This window comes from Leucoraja erinacea, chromosome 15, assembly GCF_028641065.1.
Source record: "Leucoraja erinacea ecotype New England chromosome 15, Leri_hhj_1, whole genome shotgun sequence".
NCBI lineage: Eukaryota > Metazoa > Chordata > Chondrichthyes > Rajiformes > Rajidae > Leucoraja > Leucoraja erinaceus.
Genome location: NC_073391.1, coordinates 32928364 through 32949111, shown reverse-complemented (window position 1 = coordinate 32949111; position 20748 = coordinate 32928364). Strand labels below are relative to the sequence as shown.

Sequence of the window (20748 nt, the reverse complement as noted above, 5' to 3'; positions counted from 1 at the left end):
TACCCACCCTAATACACCAGGCTCCAATTCTACCACTGCCCCCACCTTGGCAGAAAGGCTAAAGTACCACTAAAGCCAGAATGGTGTATTGTGGCATGACTTGTTTCTGCAATCATAAATTGGGTATAAAATGTAGTTGCTATGTTGAAATGGTATCAATTTGCTTGTATGTTCTCGTTCAAAGATTTCAGTTATTTATCTCTTAAAGATTACACACAGTTTGTCATTTGGGTGGAATGTCACAAGAGATTAAAGTGCATTGTAACGTTGTCAGTAGTCGAAGGACCAACATGCTTACTAAGAGCGCAGTCACAACATAAAAATGCACGACCAATAACTGTGGCCTATTTCAAAGTTAAGTGTTAAGTAATGAGTTATAATAGGAGTTTGCCATGTAAACCGCTTCCTGTAACATTGCAGTTGCTGACCCTGGCTGCTGCCTCATTCTAAAACAGCGCTATTCTAGGTCAACAGTCTGCAGTGGTATAAGAACATTACGAGTGTTTGATCCTTGACTCATTTATACTCAAAACTCTGGTTGACCATGAATATCAATCGAGAGATGTGTTTGTTGGTGAACAGTCGCAATGCAAATGAATTGTGACAATGAATTGCACCTCTTGGGGTGTCTTCACTATGTGGAAAATCTTGCTCCTCAATCTTTAAATATTTCCTCAATGTCCTCTAGCTTTAACCCTCCCTGGGCAACCATCCTCACTATCCACAATCATTGTATTATCATCAAATTTACCAGATTACAGACATCCTCATCCAAGTAGCAAACAACAAAGGTCCCTGCATTAATCCCTTTGGTGGGCGACTTCTACATGCCATCACCAAGCCAGTTTTGATCTAGCTTGCCAAAACTGAGACCCATCTGCCCTCATTTTATCGACCATCATATAATGTGGGAATTTGTGAAAAGCCTTGCTAAAGTACATTTATGCCTTGCCATCAAATTTCTTAGTATCCTCCTTGAAAAAAACTCAAATCAAATTTGTGAAGTCTGCAAGGGGTTAAAATTAGTAAATAAATTTGTGGTTCTAATGAGTTGTGAATCTAGTACATATAATGGAATATGAACTGCATCTTGTTTTCCTGTAGGTGTCATCGACGGGAAATGCACTGCACTGGAAATTGTCGAGGCATTAGGGTAATGTACACATCATTCATTTTTCAGTATCTTAATTACGCTTTCTTTGTAGTGGAAACAATGAAATCATGTTCAGATCAAAGTCCTCAATTACACTTAAATAAAAACTGAAATGCCTGAAAGTCAGCTGATCAAACCTTGACTTTGTAGCGAGGACATAGTTAACACGTTGGACCTCAAAGGTCATCCATGTGTTCCAAATTTAGAAAAAACATCGCTCAACGCTGAGCATTTGGTTTAGTTTGTTTTTCATTCAATCAAGTGCTGATCTTGGCTATTGAGTATTGAATTTCCGTTCCTTGTAAAGCAACGATGGCCATTCAATTAATGTAATAATAGAACGCGTGTACAGAGGAACGAGAGTTGGCCATTTATCCTTCTCTCTGGTATTTGGTATGGTCGTAGCTGATCTATAATCTCAATTTATTAGCATTTGTCGCGCATTCTCTTTTTCAGCCAAAATCCTTTGGTTTTGAAAGATTATTAAAAAAATCTAATTTGAAAACTTTGTTTGTCCACCATCAACAATCTTTGGGGAGCGAGTGTGAGATGAACTTATTTCCCTCGTAAACAACCTAGCTAAAGCAGTATTAAAGCTATACCATGATGTTCTTGATTTCTCCCAGAGAAGAAATTCTGCCAGGTCAAATCCATTTTACCATTTTTAATATTTTGATGAGCTTGCCTTTCCAATTGCATGTTTTCTGGCAGGTCATTTGGAATTAAAATGGGGATAATGTCATCACTGGGAGTATGGTGCGTGTACATCGCCATGGAGGTTCAGTCATTGATAGAATTAAAATGCATATTTAGTTTTTTGAGAATGTCAGGATATCGGGAAAGGGAAGGAAAATGTTATTGAAAGAGATGATCTTACTGAAAGCTCAGGGGACTAATAAACCGACTCCTATTCCAATCTATAGTGTTATATGTTCTAGTATTTTGCTGTTGTCAAATGCATGTTGTCTCAATGTTGTTTGGTATTAAAGTGGGTTTTCCTGTGGTACCTTAGGTATTTTTCTGCTGCGGCTATTGTTAAGTAAGACTGCTGACCGTAAAACTACTTTAGAAAGAATACACTTGTGAAGGAACAAATGGGCAGATTTGTGTCGTAAACCTGGGGTATTTTATAGTTGTATCCATCCCTTACTATGTCATTGGTGTTTGCACACTGTCATCTAACTGAACCAATATGTTAACCGGATGCAATCTAATCATATGCTTGTATGGTTTAATTGCTAGAGCAAGTTTAACAAATTCGGAGCCACGAACAAGAGGTCGAGGGGTGCACCTCCTGTCCCAGGTTCTGCTGCTGTCTTATTCTACCCTCGGTCAAAAAGAAGGTAAGAACTGTTTCCTCATAGTGTAAGACAATCTTAAAGAAAATGTTTTTAAACTTAAGACATAGATGCAGAAAAGGGGGAGCGATGTGGGTTGAAATGAAAGGGTAAATTGTTAACACAGAAATATAGAAAATAGGTGCAGGAGTAGGCCATTTGTCCTTCGAGCCAGCAACACCATTCAATATGATCATGGCTGATCATCCTAAATCAGTGCCCTGTTTCTGCTTTTTCCCACATATCCCTTGATTCGGTTAGCCCAAAGAGCTAATTATAACTCTCTTGAAAACATCCAGTGAATTGGCTTCACGTGCCTTCTGTGACAGAGAATTCTACAGATTCATAACTCTCTGGGTGAAAAATTACCTACTACTTATTCTTAAACTTTGACCCCTGGTTCTGGACTCCCCCAACATGGGAAATGTTTTTCCTGCATCTCGCCTGTCCAATCCCGTAAGCATTTTATATATTTCTATAAGATCCCCTGAATGGATAGCAAATTGGCTCGATGGAAGGAAGCATCAATGATTTGGATGAGAACATACAGGGCAAGATTAGCAAATTTGCAGATGATACAAAAGTTCGTCAAAAAGGCTTTTGGCACTTTGGACTTCCATTAGTCAGAGTATTGAGTATAGTAGTTGGGAGGTCATGTTACCGGTGTATAAGACATTGATGAGACCCCATTCAGCATATTGTGTTCAGTTCTGGGCACCATGTTATAGGAAAGATATTGTCAAGCTTGAAAGGGTTTAGAGAAGATTTACAAGGATGTTGCCAGGACTAGAGGGTGTGAGCTATGGGGAGAGGTTGAGTAGGCTGGGTGTCTATTTCATGGAGCGCAGGAGGATGAGGGGAGATCATATAAAAGTATATAATATCATGAGAGGAATAGGCCCGGTAGATGCACAGAGTCTTATGCCGAATCGAGGACCAGAGGACATAGGTTCAAGGTGAAGGGGAAAAGATTTAATAGGAATCCGAGGGGTAACTTTTTCACACCAAGGGTGGTCGGTGTATGGAACAAGCTGCCAGAGTAGGTAGTTGAGGCTGGGACTATCCCATTGTTTAAGAAACAGTTAGACCGGTTTGGAAGGATATGGACCAACAGCAGGCAAGTGGGACTAGTGTAGCTGGGACATTGTTGGCTGTGTGGGCGAGTTGGACCGAAGGGCCTGTTTCCACACTGTATCACTCTATAACTATGACTCATCCTTCTAAACTCCATGAATACAAGCCCATTCGACCCATTCTTTCACCATATGATGGCCAGTCCTGCCATCCTGGGAATTAACCTGGTGAACCTACTCGCTCAATAGCAAAAATTTCCTTCCTCAAATTAGGAGACTAAAACTGCAATCAATACTCCAGGTGTGGTCTCACCAGGGCACTGTACAACTGCAGTAGGACCACCTAAATTCAAATCCTCTCGCAATGAAGGCCAACATGCCATTAGTTTTCTTCACTGCCTGCTGTACCTGCGTGCTTGCTTTTAGTAACTGATGTACAAGGATAGCCAGGTCTTGTTGCATTTCAATTTTCCTAATCTGACACCATTCAGATAATAATAAACACTTTCCTGTCCTTGCCACCAAAGTGGATAACCTCACATTTATCCACATTATACTGCATCTGCCCACTCACCCAACCTATCCAAGTTACCCTGCAGCCTCATAGCATCCTCCTCGCAGCTCACTCTGCCACCCAGCTTTGTGTTATCCGCTAACTTGGAGATGATACATTTAATTCCCTCGTCTAAATCGTTAATATATATTGTAAATAACTGGGGTCCCGGCACTGAGCCTGCGGCACCCCACTTCACTGCCTGCTATTCTGAAAAGGACCCGTTAATTCCTACTCTTTGCTTCCTGTCTGCCAACCTGTTCTCTATCCATGTCAATACCTTATCCCCAATACCATGTGCTCTAATTTTGCACACTAATCTCTTGTGTGGGAGCTTGTCAAAGGCTTTTTGAAAGTCCAGATACACCACATCCACTGGCTCTCCTTTATCCATTCTACTTGTTATAACTTCAAAAAATTCCAGAAGATTAGTCAAGCACAATTTCCCCATCATAAATCCATGCTGACCTTGACCGATCCTGTCACTGCTTTCCAAATGCACTGTTATTAAGAGAGGTGTTGATGAAAGGTTTACTTTAGCCAAGTGGGGATCGGAAGCATGCTGCATGAAGGATGACAGAGGTAGGAACATTCGCCAGCTCTGGGGTAGCAGGGTGAGCAATTAAGGAGCCCTAATCTCTAGAGACTGAGACCTGAGATGGGAGATCAACTTTTGTCATGCGTGGGCTAGATGGTCCTCTCTTCTGTGCCCTAAACTTGTAATTCTACGACATACTCAAACCCCAGAATGAATCTGCATGCTCTTTTGCTGAGACTTAAGAATTATTCATATATTTTAACCCACTGTCTTTTATGTTGTGGCTCTAACTAGAGATTTCACATTTGTATATTAGCTTTATCTGCTACTTAGTCACTTAAGGATTTTGTAGATGAAAGGGTGGAATTGTTTGCTGTGGTTATGGAACAAAATTGGCAAATGGAAAGTCGAAAACTACATTCCTACCATCTGAAATTGAAATGCACTGTAGAATATCTGGAGAAATCGTCCCTCTTGGGCAGCTAAAAATGGGGGATTGTAGCCCTAAAGTAATAAAATGAATTGCAGATGCTGGTTTATACCAAAGATAGACGCAAAGTGCTGGAGTAACTCAGCAGGTTAGGCGGCATCTCTGGAGAAAATGGAGAGATAACATTTTAAGTCGGGACCCTTCTTCTGTCTGAAGAAGGGTCCTGATCCAAAACGTCACCTATCCTTTTTCTCCAGAGATGTTGCATGACACAGTGGTTTGTAGCTCTGCTAGTTTCATCCATGTCTCTAAAATAAATATATACAACTAAAATTGTCTTGTAATTTACTTCTTTCAGTGGAGGTACTGGTTATCTTCTATGTCGATCGATTGAAGGACCATCACCTCATTACCCCTTATGTACTGCAAGGATTGAAAGCTCTGGTATGGATATATTTTGTGTCTGCTCTTTAACTGTTTTGTCCTTAGTAAGATGAAAGCATTAGTGCCTCACATACTTTTCAAATTTTTTCCCACTATTTATTACGAGCAGACTTCCCTGATCGCCTCCAGGTCGTCAAAATGAGTTCAGTTTCTTTTCCCCATATTTCAACCAAGCCTCTGAGCCACAATCATGAGTGGGCCCTGGTGCACTAGTTTAGTTTTGTTTATTATTGTCACGTGTACTGTGAAAAGTTTCTGCAGATATCAAAACAAGGAGGAAAATACTTTTAAATTGGGTTCTGGCACTGTTTGGTGATGTATGAGGTGATCTCAGGGTGGAACCTTCAGCTCTGCTTTAAGTGCTTTTTTCCCCCAATGTAAACCTTAAAGTTTAAAAACGAGGAACTGTAGGTGCTGGTTAACAGAAAAGGACACCGTGAGAAGTAACTCAGCGGGTCAGGCAGCATCCCTGGAGAACATGAATAGGTGATGTTTCAGGTCGGGTCCCTTCTTCAGACTGAAGAAGGTTCCTGACCCGAAATGTCACCTATCGATGTACTCCGAAGATGCAGTCTGACCCGCTGAGTTGCTACATATGGTAGTACCTTGTGTAATTGCTGTTGTTGGTGGGGAGGACTGTGCCTATGATAGACTAGGCTGAGTTAATCACTCTGCAACTTTTTGAATCCCTGTGCTTTGGAATTGCTGGTCCAGGCCGTGAAGTAACCAGTCAGGATACTTTTTACAGCGCACCTCGAATAGTTTAGTTTAGAGGTACAGCATGGAAACAGGCCCGTTTGCCTACCAAGTCCACGCAGACCCACGATCACCTGTTCTATCCTACACACTAGGTACAATTTACAGAAGCCGATTAACCTACAAATGTGCATGTCTTATGAATGTGTGAAGAAACGGGAGCACCCAGAGAACCTGCATGAAGTCACAGGGAGAACATGCAAACTCTGTACAGTCAGCCGGGATCAAACCCGGGTCTCTGGCACTGTAAGACAGTAACTACAGTGATGTCCAAGTCTTGTAAAGTATTTGCATGCATGGCAAATCTCTTTAAACTTCATGGACAGGTCATCTGGGATGCTAACGCCCAGGAATTTGAAGCTGGCAACTCTCCACAGCCAACCTACAAATGGAAACTGGTGCGACGGTCAAAAGAGAGCACAGCGCACACAAATGAAAAATATTCCCGTAGTTGCTGTGCGATTAAAAGGGTCGACCACATCAAGAGTGGTGTTCACTGCTCTGATTGCACAGGGGCCATCACCCGATAGAGTCAGAAGACGGGGTCAAAAACGTAATGTGTAGGAAAGAACTGCAGATGCTGGTCTAAATGTTGGAGTAACTCAGCGGGACAGGCAGCATCTCTGGAGAGAAAGAATGGGTGAAGTTTTGCGTCGAGACCCTTCTTCAGACTTGTCAAAAACGTAATATTCATGTTAAACCAGGCACATCTCCGGATGTTGAAATGTGCAACTGCTTCCTACAGAGAAAATGCTACAAAAAAAAAAGGAATTTTGTATAAAGAGCTTTTGCGTCATTGGCACTTCACTACCCAGTATTAATTTTTTTTATTTGCATACACAACAAAGGCGAATTGTGATTCCAGTCTGTAAGCATTCTTTGTCTGCAATGACAGCTCATGCTGCATCACAATGAATGATTTGAAGTTAAAACAAGTTCTTCAAATTTTCCCAAGATATAATTGTGGATCTGAGTGCACTCTCCTATTACCTTTGTGATGCCGATATCACTTTGTTAGGTGCAAGCTACTGCTCACAAAAAAGTGCACGAAAAGCCACTCATTTGTAGCTGCCTGACCCCCATTTTACTTTTAGCCACTGTGTTTACCTGTGTTTGTCTGTTTACACAAGTATTTTTGTAGCGCAAAGGCCAGATTAACTGCTAGGTACCACACCACAACAGTGCATATACTTTAGATAGACACTGTGCTGGAGTAACTCAGCGTGTCCGGCAGCATCTCTGGAGAAAATGGATGGGTGACGATTCTGGTTATGGGTCATTTTTTTCTAGTAATTAGAAGCAGAATTTCTGAGTATATTCCCATCCTGTGTGGGGATTAGAAACCAACTAACCCTGTTTCGCTCCATTGCAAGATAGCATCTGAGCATGGTGACTGTGTGCTGAGGGGTATCTACTATCATCAGATCCAATCGTCTCACTCTTCGTGTTTGCTTGATTGTATTTGTATATAGTATATCTGATTGATCGGATAGCACGCAAACAAAAGCTTTTCAGTGTACCTTGGTATGCATGCAAATAATAAACCTAAAACTTTTCCATGTCCTTCATCACTGCTAAGATTGATGAGCATCCTATACATCAGGGGTCGGCAACCCGGTTCTGCCTAGGGGCCGGGCCCTGGGTCTGTGAGCGGTTGGAGGGCCACATCTATCGCCCTGGTTAATGAACATGGTTAATAAACTAATGACATAGTTATATATTTAAGAAATATTATGTCTACTGAACATAGGAGTTAGTTTGAGACACTGGTATTGAAACGACCCTCAAGAATCTTAAGATCAACTTTGTGTTTATTGTGCAAAAGCAACTATTTAATCTAACACAACCGTTTAACACAATTTAATATAAGCATCGACTACAGTGGAATTAACATTGCAAAAACAACGATTTAACAATAACCAATGCAATTTAACATTAACATACAGTGGAATCAACATTCCTCACTGTGACGACAGCCCGATGTACTGATCCTCTCGTCGGGATGATCGAAACTCTGGCATCAGGACGGATTGCAACACAACAAGAAAAAGTCCCGCCCCCCCCCCCCCCACATAAAACATACGAAGAAACACCAAAACATAACCTTAACACACTCAAAACAACTAAAACAGAGAAGGGCCACGACAGGCTGTTTGCGAGATGGCCATTACAGACTCGCCCCTCTCTGTCTGTTGGTCGGAACGGTTCCGCGGCATGCTGAGCAAAAAAAAACACCAATGTGGGCAGGATGCTTGCGGGAAAAAAAACGTCTGTGGGCCGGATGATTTCGAGTTACGGGCCCTGCCATATATAATGCTCCACCATGACTTCTTACCCCACCCCTCTGGTGAATTGAGTAGAATAGTTTTTAAACGTTATTTTGATAACTTTATGACCATTGGTGCCTTTTAATTCCACATATCTGTAGTTATCTTGATATAAATTTTCAAACTGCCGTTTTGTGTTTAACTCCATTCCAAATCTGTTGTCTGCCTTTGGGATCAATAATGTAGTAAAAGAGCCACTTTGCTCTGTATCCTAATGCATTTATTCAATTAGTTGTTGGTGTGAGCTTTTTGTTTTGGTATGACACAATGGGCCCTCATGTTTCACGAACAATAACTACATAATTGAGATCCCTGGAGAACGATGTGGTTTGACTTGTCTTCTGCCCACTCTTGGTACCTTGAATAACTTCATTTTCTCTCTATCCTTAGAGTATGAGTTCTGTGATGCCAGAAGGGTTGGCTGTGATGGTTTTGAAAGCATTGTTCCAGGAGCTGCATGTTCAGGTGAGTGTCAGAAAATCCAAAATCCAAACACCTCTGAGAGAAAGCCCAGATAAATTGGTGAAGGTTTCCTTCAGACCACCTTCTGACCAAAACCCCCACTTATGGTTTGTCCTGAATATAGACTTTGGGTGGAGGTTAATTTCTAGAATGCAGATTATATCTGCACACTGACTATTATTTATAAACCAGGACCACAATGATTCTGTCAAATGTCATAAAGCGACGCAAACTCAGCAGATCAGGCAGCATCCACTAGCCCCATGAGCTCTATCTAACCCACTTTTAAATTCATCCAGTGAATTGGCCTCCACTGCCATCTGTGGCAGAGAATTCCACAAATTCACATATAGTGAATATTTTTTCTCATCTCAGTTGTAAATGGCCTCCACTTTATACACTGGTTCAGGACTCCCTCAACATTGGGACCATTTTTCTTGCATCTAGGTTGTCCAGTCCTTTTATAATTGTATACGTTTCTATAAGATTCCCTCTCATCCTTTTAAATTCCAGTGAATACAAGCCCAGTCTTTCCAATCTTTCCTCATATGACAGTCCCGCCATCCCACGGATTAACCTCGTGAACCTACGCTGCACTGCCTCAATAGCAAGGATGTCCTTCCTTGATGGTCTTTGTTACGGAGTTAAGTCAGGAGTCTGGTACACAATGGAAACATTAAAGACGAGTGTTGTCTCTTTAACGTGAGCTTTTCTTTCCTCCTTTAGTCACTATTACAGTCTGACAGGCATTCAGTATACAGCATAATCACCAATTTCATGGACAACAGAGAGCAAGGTAAACGTTTTTCATTCTGATTACATCTGACATTTTTTTTCCAAGGACAATTGTAGTTTATAGAAAGCAGCCTGAAAGGTAGAAATGGCCACAAAGTGATCTGTCACTATTTTCTCTAACAGTAGCAAACCTCTTTAGGTGATTTGGCATCTATCGCTCAGCCCTATGTAAAAAAAGTTGCTTCACAGTACACTGATTGGGTTATTTATAAGGATGACAATCTAAGTAAAATCCACAAACATCTGCAGTAACACAGTAGTCAGGCAGCATCTCCGGAAAACATGGATAGGTGATGTTTCAGGTCAGGACCTTTTTTCAGACTGAGGCACTTTGTGTCCATCTTTGATATAAACCAGCATCTGCAGTTCATTTTTATTAGATATAGTGTTGTTTAGAGATACAGCATGGCAACATGGTCCACTGAGTCCACGCGAATCATTGATCATCAGTTCGATGTTATCCCACTTTCTCGTCCACTCTACACACTGGGGGCAGTTTTCAGAGGCTAATTAACCTACAAACCCCCACGACTTTGGGAACTTAAGTGATGGTGTGTATTATTTTTTTCCAAACCCATACTGAAAATTTCTGCCGAGTCACCGTGACACTTTCTTTGCATACTCCCATTTTGCATTTTGTTTCCTCAGAAATCAATAGTGAGCTGTATTTCTTCTGAATTACTGTACAATGTAACACTAATTTTTGCACTGTTTGCTCTTCTGGGCACAGAGCTGAAGGGTCTGGGAGCGGATTTCACATTTGGTTTTATTCAAGCGATGGATGGAGAGAAGGACCCAAGGAATTTACTAATGGCCTTTCAGATCTCCAGAGACCTCATCGTAAATGATTACGACCTTGGTACGTATATGTGTGTACGGGTCTGGATAAATCATACTTTTACTTGCACTGTACAATGCAATTGATGTGCAGTTCAAAAGCAAATAATTTCAGATTTTTGCCACCATTGACACAGCCTGGCACTCTACTGGAATACCTTGGGAGGTGTTTCTCCTTGGTCATGCCTCTAGTTTAAGAACTGTTGTAGTTGTCTTTTTGCATTTAGCTATGCATGCAGCTGATTAAAGTTGTATGTTGGTAAGACGAATCAACATAGCAGTTGCTAGTGAGGATGGACTGTGTCACACAAATGATTACTTCGAACAGTCAATGGGAATGTAAAGATGTTTTTTTTCCTCATGACATCAGAGATCATGGTACATCTGCTGATCATTATTCTTCACTGGAAATTTGGCACCCACCACAATTTAGTCTGGTGCATGGAAGATAATAACATTTGCTGTTTTGGAGCTTAAGTTGCCTGAGTGAGAAAGATGGGACGCGTTTTAACTCTGCCCTCTCCCCCCCCCCCCCCCCCCCCCCCCCCCCCCCCCCCTTGTACGTCTCCCCCTGCCCCCATCTTCCTCATTTAATCACTGTTAACCTCTTGTATTCAAATTTGATAAGCATGCATCATAGCCTCGGACTAAGTCATGTAGAGGAGAGCTCACAGGATCCATGATGGATGATCTCAGTTGTTCCAGTTAGAGGTTGCTGCCATTGATTTTATGTACCTTGAATGCTGGTATCAGCCAAAAGACCAATCAGAGGATCCCTGCCCCTGATTAATAAACAAAATAGACTTTGAGCTGTATAGCCTGGAAATAGGCCCTTCAGTCCAATTCGGCCAAGGTGCCAAACCGGCCTAACCCCACTTGCCCACGCACAGCCCATATCAGTTCATAACCTATCCATGTACCAATTTGGGTGTCTATATTAAATGTCGTGTTTGTTACCACTTTACCACTTCCTCTGGTAGCTTGTTCCATTTACGTGCCACCCTCTGTGCAAAACTTGTCCTTCAGGAAAGTGCAGTCTCTGCTGCCCTTGCAAGCGGCCACTGAAAGGTGAATTAAATAGGAATCTTCTATTGCTGTCTTATTGTTTTCAGGGTCCTTTGTGGAGGAACTCTTTGAAATCACTTCATGCTATTTTCCAGTTGATTTCACACCGGTGAGTTTTTTTTTTGTTATTAAGTTACCATTTGAATGAATGTTGAGAAAAGTAGCAAATTCTATCACCATTGTTTTGACAAAATCATCTTGTTAAAGGACAATAAATTTAGATTTGGGGGGGGGAGGGGGAGAGGGGGAGGGGGGGAGAGAGAGGGAGGGTGCTGCTGAGGGGGTGAGGTGAGGGGGAGAGGGGGGTGAGGGGGAGGGGAGGTGGAGGGGTGCGTGGAGGGAGGGATGGTGGGGTAGGGGGAGGAGGGGAGGGGGGGAGAGGAGGAGGGGGGGGGGAAAAAATAGGGGGGGGGGGGGGGAGGGGGGAGGGGGGGGGAGAGGGGGGGGGGGATGGGGGGGGGAGGGGGGAGAAGGGGGGAAGGAGGGAGAAAGAGAGGGGAGGAGGAGGGGAGGGAGGAGAGAGGAGGGGCAGAAGGAGGAGGAGGGGGGGCGAGAGGGGGGGGAGGGGGGAGAGACGTGGGGAGAAAGTGGAGGGGAGAGAGAGAGAGTGCCTTTTTACTTCAACCCAAACCCCCAAACAACCATTTGCAGGCAGTGCATTTTTACTTCAAACTAACCATATTTTCATTTTCAAACCACATTAAGGGTACTCACAGCTGTGTAGACATTTGTTCAGTGTCATTCAGAGCTCAGAGTGACCTCCATATTGCAGAGACTGATTGAGGCACACCACTTCCTGGTTGTATAGTCCCTCCCCCTACCTCCAGCAGGGGCAGCAGAGAGAATGGTGAATTTTTGAAAAACATTAATTTCTCTCTGATTTTTCATTGATGGGAAAAATACTCTGGGCCAGGAAGGCAGACGTGGGCTCTGATCGAGGTGGCCAAAAGTGACGGCCGTAGGTGACGGTGTTCTCTTGAAAATCGCAGCACAGTAGACCAAAAGCGGTCAAGATCAGACTTTTAGTAATATAGATATAACGCTTATGCAGTGGTGACAATAAGAAAACTGACTTTTTATATGATAGTAATTGATAGCAAGGTCAAGTACAAAGATACTCGAGGAGCTAGTATCTTTGGTCAAGTATTAAATTTTGGGTGAAGGGGAGACAATACTGGGGAGTTCGAGCCTTGGACCATATTAAGACTTGGGGATGGCACATTTTAGCTTTGTGTTGGAGAGGGGAGAAGAATGTCTTTAATAATTTAAAATTAAAGCAAGAGTTTTAAATTTTGATCAAAACAATAGCAATAAAACGGAATGACTCGTAAAGGTGGGGGAAGAGTGAATTAATAATTCACATGAGAGTGTCTCTCTAGTTTATTGTCATATGCTCAAGTGCAGCTTGCGGTACCAGCTGGAAAAAAGCACTAGCGCAATTGGGTGTATAGGACAAACCAATTAAGTTGAACTGGATTTCATTGTGCATTGATATTTTTAAAAACTGACCACACTGTTTTCTTGTTTGTAGCCTTCGACTGACCCACACGGAATATCTCAAGATGATCTGGTGCTGAGCCTGAGATCTGTTCTTACTGCGACACCTCGGTTTGCAGAGGTATCTCTTAGAAATCTCATATCTTAGCTTTCATCCATCACTTCTGCTGCAATGACCTAAATGCAAGCTCTTCAACTTCTTCTTTAACTTATTATTGTTGATGGAAAACTTCATTTGGTTTACCACTGTCCAGAAAATAACATGTTTTCTAACTGATCTGGCCCAGATATAAAACACTACACAGGGTGCTTGCACCTTAATAGTCTTCTGAGAAGGCCAAGTAATTATCTCGGGAGTACCAAAACCACAACATGCCTCTTCAACTGGTGGTCTACAACAGTTTAAGCGTGCTGCCTGAAAGGATGTTGAAGACAGAAGCCCGCACTAAAAAAATCTTGAATAACCATAAGAAATGAAGCTCTTAAGGTCCCCTTTTGAATTTTGTATCACTCCGAACTCCATTCCGTTCAATGATAATTTGGGATTGACAAGAATTGGTGCTATTTTCAACAATCCTGCATATGACTACATTTTAAAATAAGGCCACTTATAAGATCACACTTAGCATCAACCCACTTTGATTCCGCAATAGTCCAAACTATTTTCCGCTTCAGCTTTGAATGAAATACCCTCACCAGCTCCCAACACCAGGCCTTGAGTTTACTTGTCAATTTAGTTTTGTACCTTTATGCATTTTCTGTTGATTTGTTTCTGTTCTTGGCACACAGTTCCTATTGCCACTTCTGGTGGAGAAGCTGGATTCAGATGTTCAGAACGCAAAGGTGGATTCCCTTCAAACTCTGGTAAGTGAGGAGCTTGGTTGTTAGCATTTTGCATGTGGATCTGGAGTGGCATTACACATCCACTGCTCAGCTTTGGTGAAGTCACTTGCCAGGTTTGTTACTTTAAATCCATTATTCTAAATGGGTAAATGCAGATCGCTGCAACTAAACAGTGGCACATCTGATCGAGTCGCTGCCTCACAGCTCCAGAGACCTGCATTTAATCCTGACCTCGGGTGTTGCCTGGAGTTTGCATGCTCTCCCTGTGACCTGATGGCATTCCTCCTGGTACTGCGGATTCCTCCCACATCCCAAAGCACTTCCCCGGCAGTGCCTCCCGAGCCATCTAAAAGAAAAGTGGCACTGGTACATTGGACTACTGTTTGTAAGCCTTGTGCACCATTCTTACAACTGCTGTTCCATCATTGTTGCTGGGCCAAACATTCAGCACACCCATGGTCCAGGTGAAGCTCACAACCACCAGAAGACCAAGGGAGGGCCAATAAACATCATGCTTGTGACCATAGCATCCTCAGCATCAGTAAAGTAAATTCTCTCTATGTTCTTTGTCCTTCAGATGGCATGCTGCAAAGACTACAGGACAAAAGATCTGAAAGAATTCCTACCAGCTCTTTGGCATTCCATACGCAGAGAGGTAAGAGAAAGGAGGAATATCTTGCAGCATCTGCTTGTGGCCTGGATACCAGCTTCAGCACAGTTTGTCATAATCGGAGACTGAGATCCAAGCCCCTCTCGTGAGATTAAAGCAGAGGTTGGAACTTTTGTCAGTTGTTGAGGGGTGGGGAGATGCACTGTACATATGCCTTGTCCCTAAACTGGGCTTGTTGCCTGAGGACTTTGGATTGTGAAGCTGAACAGTAGCGCAGCGGTAGAGTTGCTGCCTTACAGTGCCTTACAAGTTCGATCCTGACTATGGGTGCTGTCTGTATGGAGTTTGTACATTCTCCCTGTGACGAGTGGGTTTTCTCCAGGTGTTCCGGTTTACTCCCACATTCCAAAACCGTGCCGGTTTGTAGGTTAATTGACTTCTGTAAATTGTCCCTAGTGTGTGGATTGGAACTAGTGTGCAGGATGCATGTTCGTCTGCCTGGACTGCTTGGGCTGAAGGGCTTGTTTCCACACTGTTTCTCTAAAACTAAGAACTAAATTGTTTAAAAAGTTAGACGCCAAAGACTATATTTTTAGTTGTGAGCAAGACCAAAACTGGATGTCATTAATACCAGAACATTACTGATAAATCCATTTGGAAATAGAAATTTAAAAGATTGGGTTGTTTACCTCACTATTACAGTGCCACAAATGTAGATCATCTTCAGGGAAATACGACAACACGGAAAAAGGCGCAGCAAGTGGTAGCAAAAAGTGTTGGATGAAGAGGGGATCTGGGAAGCTCGACATGGAGCAAAAGCACAGACAGGGACTTAATAAGGCAGTGACTGAATTAACCTGGCAGCAATAACTTGGCGATTATTTTGTTGGAAATATCATGTACAGGGCTGTCTTACAAGCAAGACTGGTTTAGAATATTCTCTTGTAATTTGAAGTCGGTCTGAAGATGGGTTCTAACCCGAAACATCACTTACTCGATTTCTCTAGAGGTTACTCCAGTACTTTGCGTCAACCCCTGGCTATAGGTTTCTGGGCATCAGTTGTGATGGGCAATTTCCTTTTACGGAGAGCGTTCAAATTAATTGGGTGACCTACTGCACCCTCATTTCCATGCTGTCTAGCCAGTTTACTGGTTGGTGCATGTGATGTTTCACTTGCAGTGAACCATCGTGAGCTTTATACCAAGTATTCATTTTAAGGCACAAAGTTTTGGAATAATTCAGCGAGTCAGGCAGCATCTGTGGAGAACATGGACAGCTGACGTTTTGCGTCGGGACCCTTCTTCAGAAAGCCCTTCTTGATAAGGTTGGGATCCTTTGTATACAGAAGGGTCCAGACCCAAAATGTTCTCCAGAGATACTGACTGACCCATTGAGTTACTCCAGCACTGTGTGCCATTTGTTTGTTGTATATCAGCATCTGCAGTTCCTTGTGTTTACGTACTAATTTTCTTCTGTCTAGGTCTTTCAGACAGCAGTTGAAAAAGTCGAGACTGAAGGTCTAGCTGCTCTCCAGGCAATCGCGACCTCCCTGTCCAAGTCTGTGATTGATTCAGATGCAGAGGATAGCCTGGATACTTTCCTTAGTAATGTTCTACAAGGTGTGTGCAGAAGACACTGTGCTAAATGACCAGAGCAATGCCTTTCATTCATTCATTGATCCTGTACAGTAATGTAGTATCTTGAAATCTGTCCCCTTTCTATCTTCTCTCAGACTGCGAGCATCACTTGTGTGAACCGGACATGAAACTTGTTTGGCCAAGTGCCAAACTTCTTCAAGCAGCGGCGAGTGCTTCCTACAGGGCATGGTGCAAGATTACCAGCTGCATCTTCCCTCTGCTCTTGGAGCAATTCAACAAACATAAACAGGTAAAGTGAGAACAATTGTTCAGCTTGGAGGTACAGCATGGAAACGGGACAACCGACTCCTTACTCACCCAGTCACGAGTTCCATGTCATCCCACCTTCGCATCCATTCCCTACACTAGGGGCAGTTTACAGAAGGTCAGCTAACCAACAAACCTGTACGTCTTTGGGATGTGGGAGGAAACCGGAGGAACCTGTGTGGTCACAGGGAGAACATACAAATTCCACACAGTGTGTTCAGGTCAGGATCAAGCCTGGTTCTCTGGCGCTGTGAGTCAGCAGCTCTACAAGTTGCGCCACTGTCCTACCTACAGTGTTGGCAAGAAACACCGGATGGAGTCTATAATCAATAATTTAACGCAAGAAAGTGGTTATGCACTTTGGTAAAAGCAATTCAAAGGCAGGCTCATACTTTAAAGAAGAAAGGGTGCAGATGAGTGAAGTGTTGATGGATTGAAACGTTCTCCTGCCTGACTCCATCAGGTCTACAGGTAGGTACACCAAGTGGTATGGAAGGCAAATAGCATATCTCACACTGATCTCATCTGCCTACACATGATCCATATTCCTCTCTTCTTTGCCCTTCCACATGCCTATCTAAAAGCCCCTTGAACTCTACTGATACAACTGCCTCTACCACCACCCCTGGTAATGCTTTCCAGGCCCCAACCACTCTGTATATTAAAAAATAAATACTTTCCCTGCACATCTCCATTAAACTTTGTTCCTCTCACCTTATAAGCCCTCTGGTGTTAAACATTTCCACCCTGGGATAAAGTTTCTGACCATCTATCCTATCTGTGCCTCATAATTTTAAATACTTCTATCAAGTCTTCCCTCAACCTCCAACCTTTTGCAAGAGGGTTGGAGTTTAGAAATGGGGAAGTTACAATTTACAGGGTACTGTGCACAGTTTTGATCCCTTTAAGAATGGAGGTACTGGCATTGGAGGCAGTCCAAAATAGATTCATAAAGCTACCTCCTGGGCTGAGAGAATTCTACTATCATAAGCAGGTAGTTAGACCTATATTCTTTGGAGATCAGAGAATAAGGGCTGATCTTACCACCTATACATATCAGATCAGTAAGAGTGTCAAAGATTACAGTGACAAAGCAGCATGGGGTTGAGAGGGAACAATAGATCAGAACAATAGAGGGAACCATGATCGATGCTGGAGCAGACTCAATGGGCCAAATGGCCCCATTCTGTTCCTAAGTCTTATGGACAATCTGTCATCCTGACGTTTTCATGAGGTTTTGAAAGTGCAATTAGTCTCCACTATCGTTTCATAGATCACAGCTTCTGAAGGCTTATGCATTCAGATATGCTGTCCTTTTTTTTGGTGGATGTTGAGGGTTTTGTAGCACTGCAAAGAAAAGCAGGTGAGTACTAGTGCCCCAAGCGACACCTTCAGCAGCTCCTGCTCTATCCTATCCATGCTATCCTTGCTGTCAGAGAGATGCATAAAAGCTATTCAAATTTCATGCAGTAAGGAAAAACATCGAGTGGTTCGGTAATGGGCCTATTCTAGCGAGTACAAGCCGAGTCTATCCAGTCTTTCTTCGTATGAAAGTCCTGACATCCCAGGAATCAGTCTGGTGAACCTTCTCTGTACTCCCTCTATGGCAAGAATGTCTTTTCTCAGATTAGGAGACCAAAACTGTACGCAATACTCCAGGTGTAGTCTCACCAAGACCCTGTACAACTGCTCCTATACTCAAATCCTTTTGCTATGATTAACGCCTCAGACTATCTTTAGAAAGGAGATGAAGAGGAATTTCTTTAGTCAGAAGATGGTGAATCTGTGGAATTCATTGCTGCAGACGGCAAGTGGAGGCCAAGTCATTGGCTATTTTTAAAGCAGAGATTGACAGATTCTTGATCAGTAAGGCTGTTAACGGTTATGGGGAAGAGGGCAGGAAAATGGAGTTGAGAGAGAGAAAGATACATCAGCCATGATTGAATGATGGGTAGACGCAATGAGCCGAATGGCCTAATTCTGCTGGATGGCAGTTAATGAAACTAATGGTGCAATGTTATTTTTCTTTTGCAGAGTAGCCAACGTTGGACGATCTTGGGAATTCTGAAGATTTTTATTAAACTTGCTGACAATTGGAGCAGAGATGAGGAAGGTGTGTGTTGTTTTTCCAGTCTGGATTTTCACATCTGTGTCAGTGCCTGTATCATTGTGGAAATTGGGGGGGGGACAGGGTGGTGATGCATTTTTCACTGATACCTTGCTTGGTCACACCACCTGTTTCCAGGAATGTGAGTGTTAATAGAATAAGTAGGAAGAGGGGTCATTCTAGCATCACATATAGGGAGAAGCATTATCAACAGTACTATTGTGATCTAGAATGTGTAGCTGTCGTATGCACTGGCAACAGAGCAATGAAATTGTACTGTAAGGAGTGAAACAGAACCTACTGACCACAGCTTTTCAAATAAAGATGGCATCATCTTTGAGTACGCCATCATGCACCTGCTCCATCGTTCCTATGCCCACCTGGATAATCCGGGAAGCACTGTGAGAGTCATGTGTTTTTTGACTTCTCCCGTGTTTTTAACACAAGCCTGCACTGCAAGGGAGCAAACTGACGAAGACGCAGGTGGATGTTCCATTGGTGTCCTGGATCACCAACTACCTGATTGGATAACCACAGTATGTCAGGCCACAGAACTGTGCCTCGGACATGGTAGTGAGTAACACGGGGGCCCCACAGGGGCCGGTCCTCTCTCCTTTCTTGTTCACCATCTACACCTCGGATATAACTCGGTCTCCTGCCACCGGCAGAAGTTCTCTGATGACTCTGCAATTGTGGGCTGCATCAGTGAGGGGAGGGAAGCTGAATACAGAGGTGTAGTCAACGACTTTGTAGAGTGGTGTGGGCTGAATCACCTGCAGCTCAACACTGACAAGACTAAGGAGTTAGTGGCGGACTTTAGGAGGAGAAGAATACCCGTGTTCCCTGTCTCCATCAATGGTGTGGATGTACAGTTTACCAAGGAGTATACATACTTTGGAGTTTACCTGGACTGGTCCAGGAACGCTGAGGCCCTGTACAAGAAGTGACGGAGCCGCCTGTATTTTTTAAGAAGGTGCCGTTCCTTCAACGTCTGCAGTAAGATGCTGTAGATGTTCTACCAATCGGTGGTAGCCAACGCCATCTTCTTCGCTACCGTGTGCTGGGCAGCAGGGCGAAGGTTGCAGACACCAACAGGATTAACAAACTCATCAGGAAAGCTGGCTCCGTCCTGGGGGGCAGAGTTGGATTCATGGGAGGGGGTCTTGGAGGGGAGGATGCTCCTCAAACTGTGGAGCATCCTGGACAATACAGCTCACCCCCTCCTTGACTCACTGGTCATCCTGACGAGTATCTTCAGCAACAGACTGGTTCCACCAAGATGCAGGAAAGAACGTCACAGGAGATCCTTCTTCCCTGTGGCTATCAAACTGTACAACAACTCCCCCTTCTGTTGTGGGGTAGACTGACTCTCCTTTCTTCCCCCCCCCCCTCCCAAAATCTTTGCACATTCCCAATCCTTTCCACTCATCACTTTAATTTCATGTATCTTGTGTTTTATGACTGTTGGCAGATCAAATTCCCTCCTAGGATAAATAAATAGTTCTATCGTATCGTTACTGCAGCTTAACAGGTCTGTAAGTGCAGTAAACACAGATGCATTTAAAAAAAATCATAAATTTATAACAAACACTAGTGCAAAAAAAACCAAAGTCCTTTGTGCAACCATAGACAGTCTGTCGAAGTTCATACGGAGGCACAGTGAGCTGCAAATGCTAGTTTATAAAAAGACACAGTGCTGGAGTAACTCAGTGGGTCAGGCAGCATCTCTGGAGAACGTGGGCAGGTGACGTTTCTGGCCTGGATCCTCCTTCAGATTGTGTGCGTGTGCGCACGAGAGATTATAGATGCTCAGGAACTTCAAGCTGTCGATCATCCATAAGGCATCTCCTTCAACGAGGACAGGGTTCTGTTCATGCCCGGCTTTCTTAAGTCAGCAACTAACTCTTTTACATCTTGCTGACATCATACATACCCAGCCGTATGAATATTGATTTCTCCAATTTCAAGTAACCCCTGCATTCCCCTTCTCTGCGCTGTTCCCCAACCCTAGACGTC

At 43.2% G+C, this 20748-nt stretch overlaps 1 protein-coding gene across 2 annotated transcripts in view; it reads left to right on the top strand.

Annotated features, from left to right (window-relative positions):
- Nucleotides 1–20748, top strand: part of mms19 (MMS19 homolog, cytosolic iron-sulfur assembly component) — a 55236-nt gene that overhangs the window by 7742 nt on the left and 26746 nt on the right. For both annotated transcript variants that reach the window (XM_055647067.1, XM_055647066.1), the window contains exons 2-14: nt 1105–1153; nt 2396–2496; nt 5443–5528; nt 9002–9076; nt 9800–9869; nt 10599–10727; nt 11818–11879; nt 13302–13388; nt 14057–14131; nt 14688–14765; nt 16202–16340; nt 16454–16608; nt 18660–18738. In XM_055647067.1, coding sequence (XP_055503042.1) covers nt 1105–1153; nt 2396–2496; nt 5443–5528; nt 9002–9076; nt 9800–9869; nt 10599–10727; nt 11818–11879; nt 13302–13388; nt 14057–14131; nt 14688–14765; nt 16202–16340; nt 16454–16608; nt 18660–18738 — 1185 coding nt within the window. The remainder of the gene's footprint in view (nt 1–1104; nt 1154–2395; nt 2497–5442; nt 5529–9001; nt 9077–9799; nt 9870–10598; nt 10728–11817; nt 11880–13301; nt 13389–14056; nt 14132–14687; nt 14766–16201; nt 16341–16453; nt 16609–18659; nt 18739–20748) is intronic.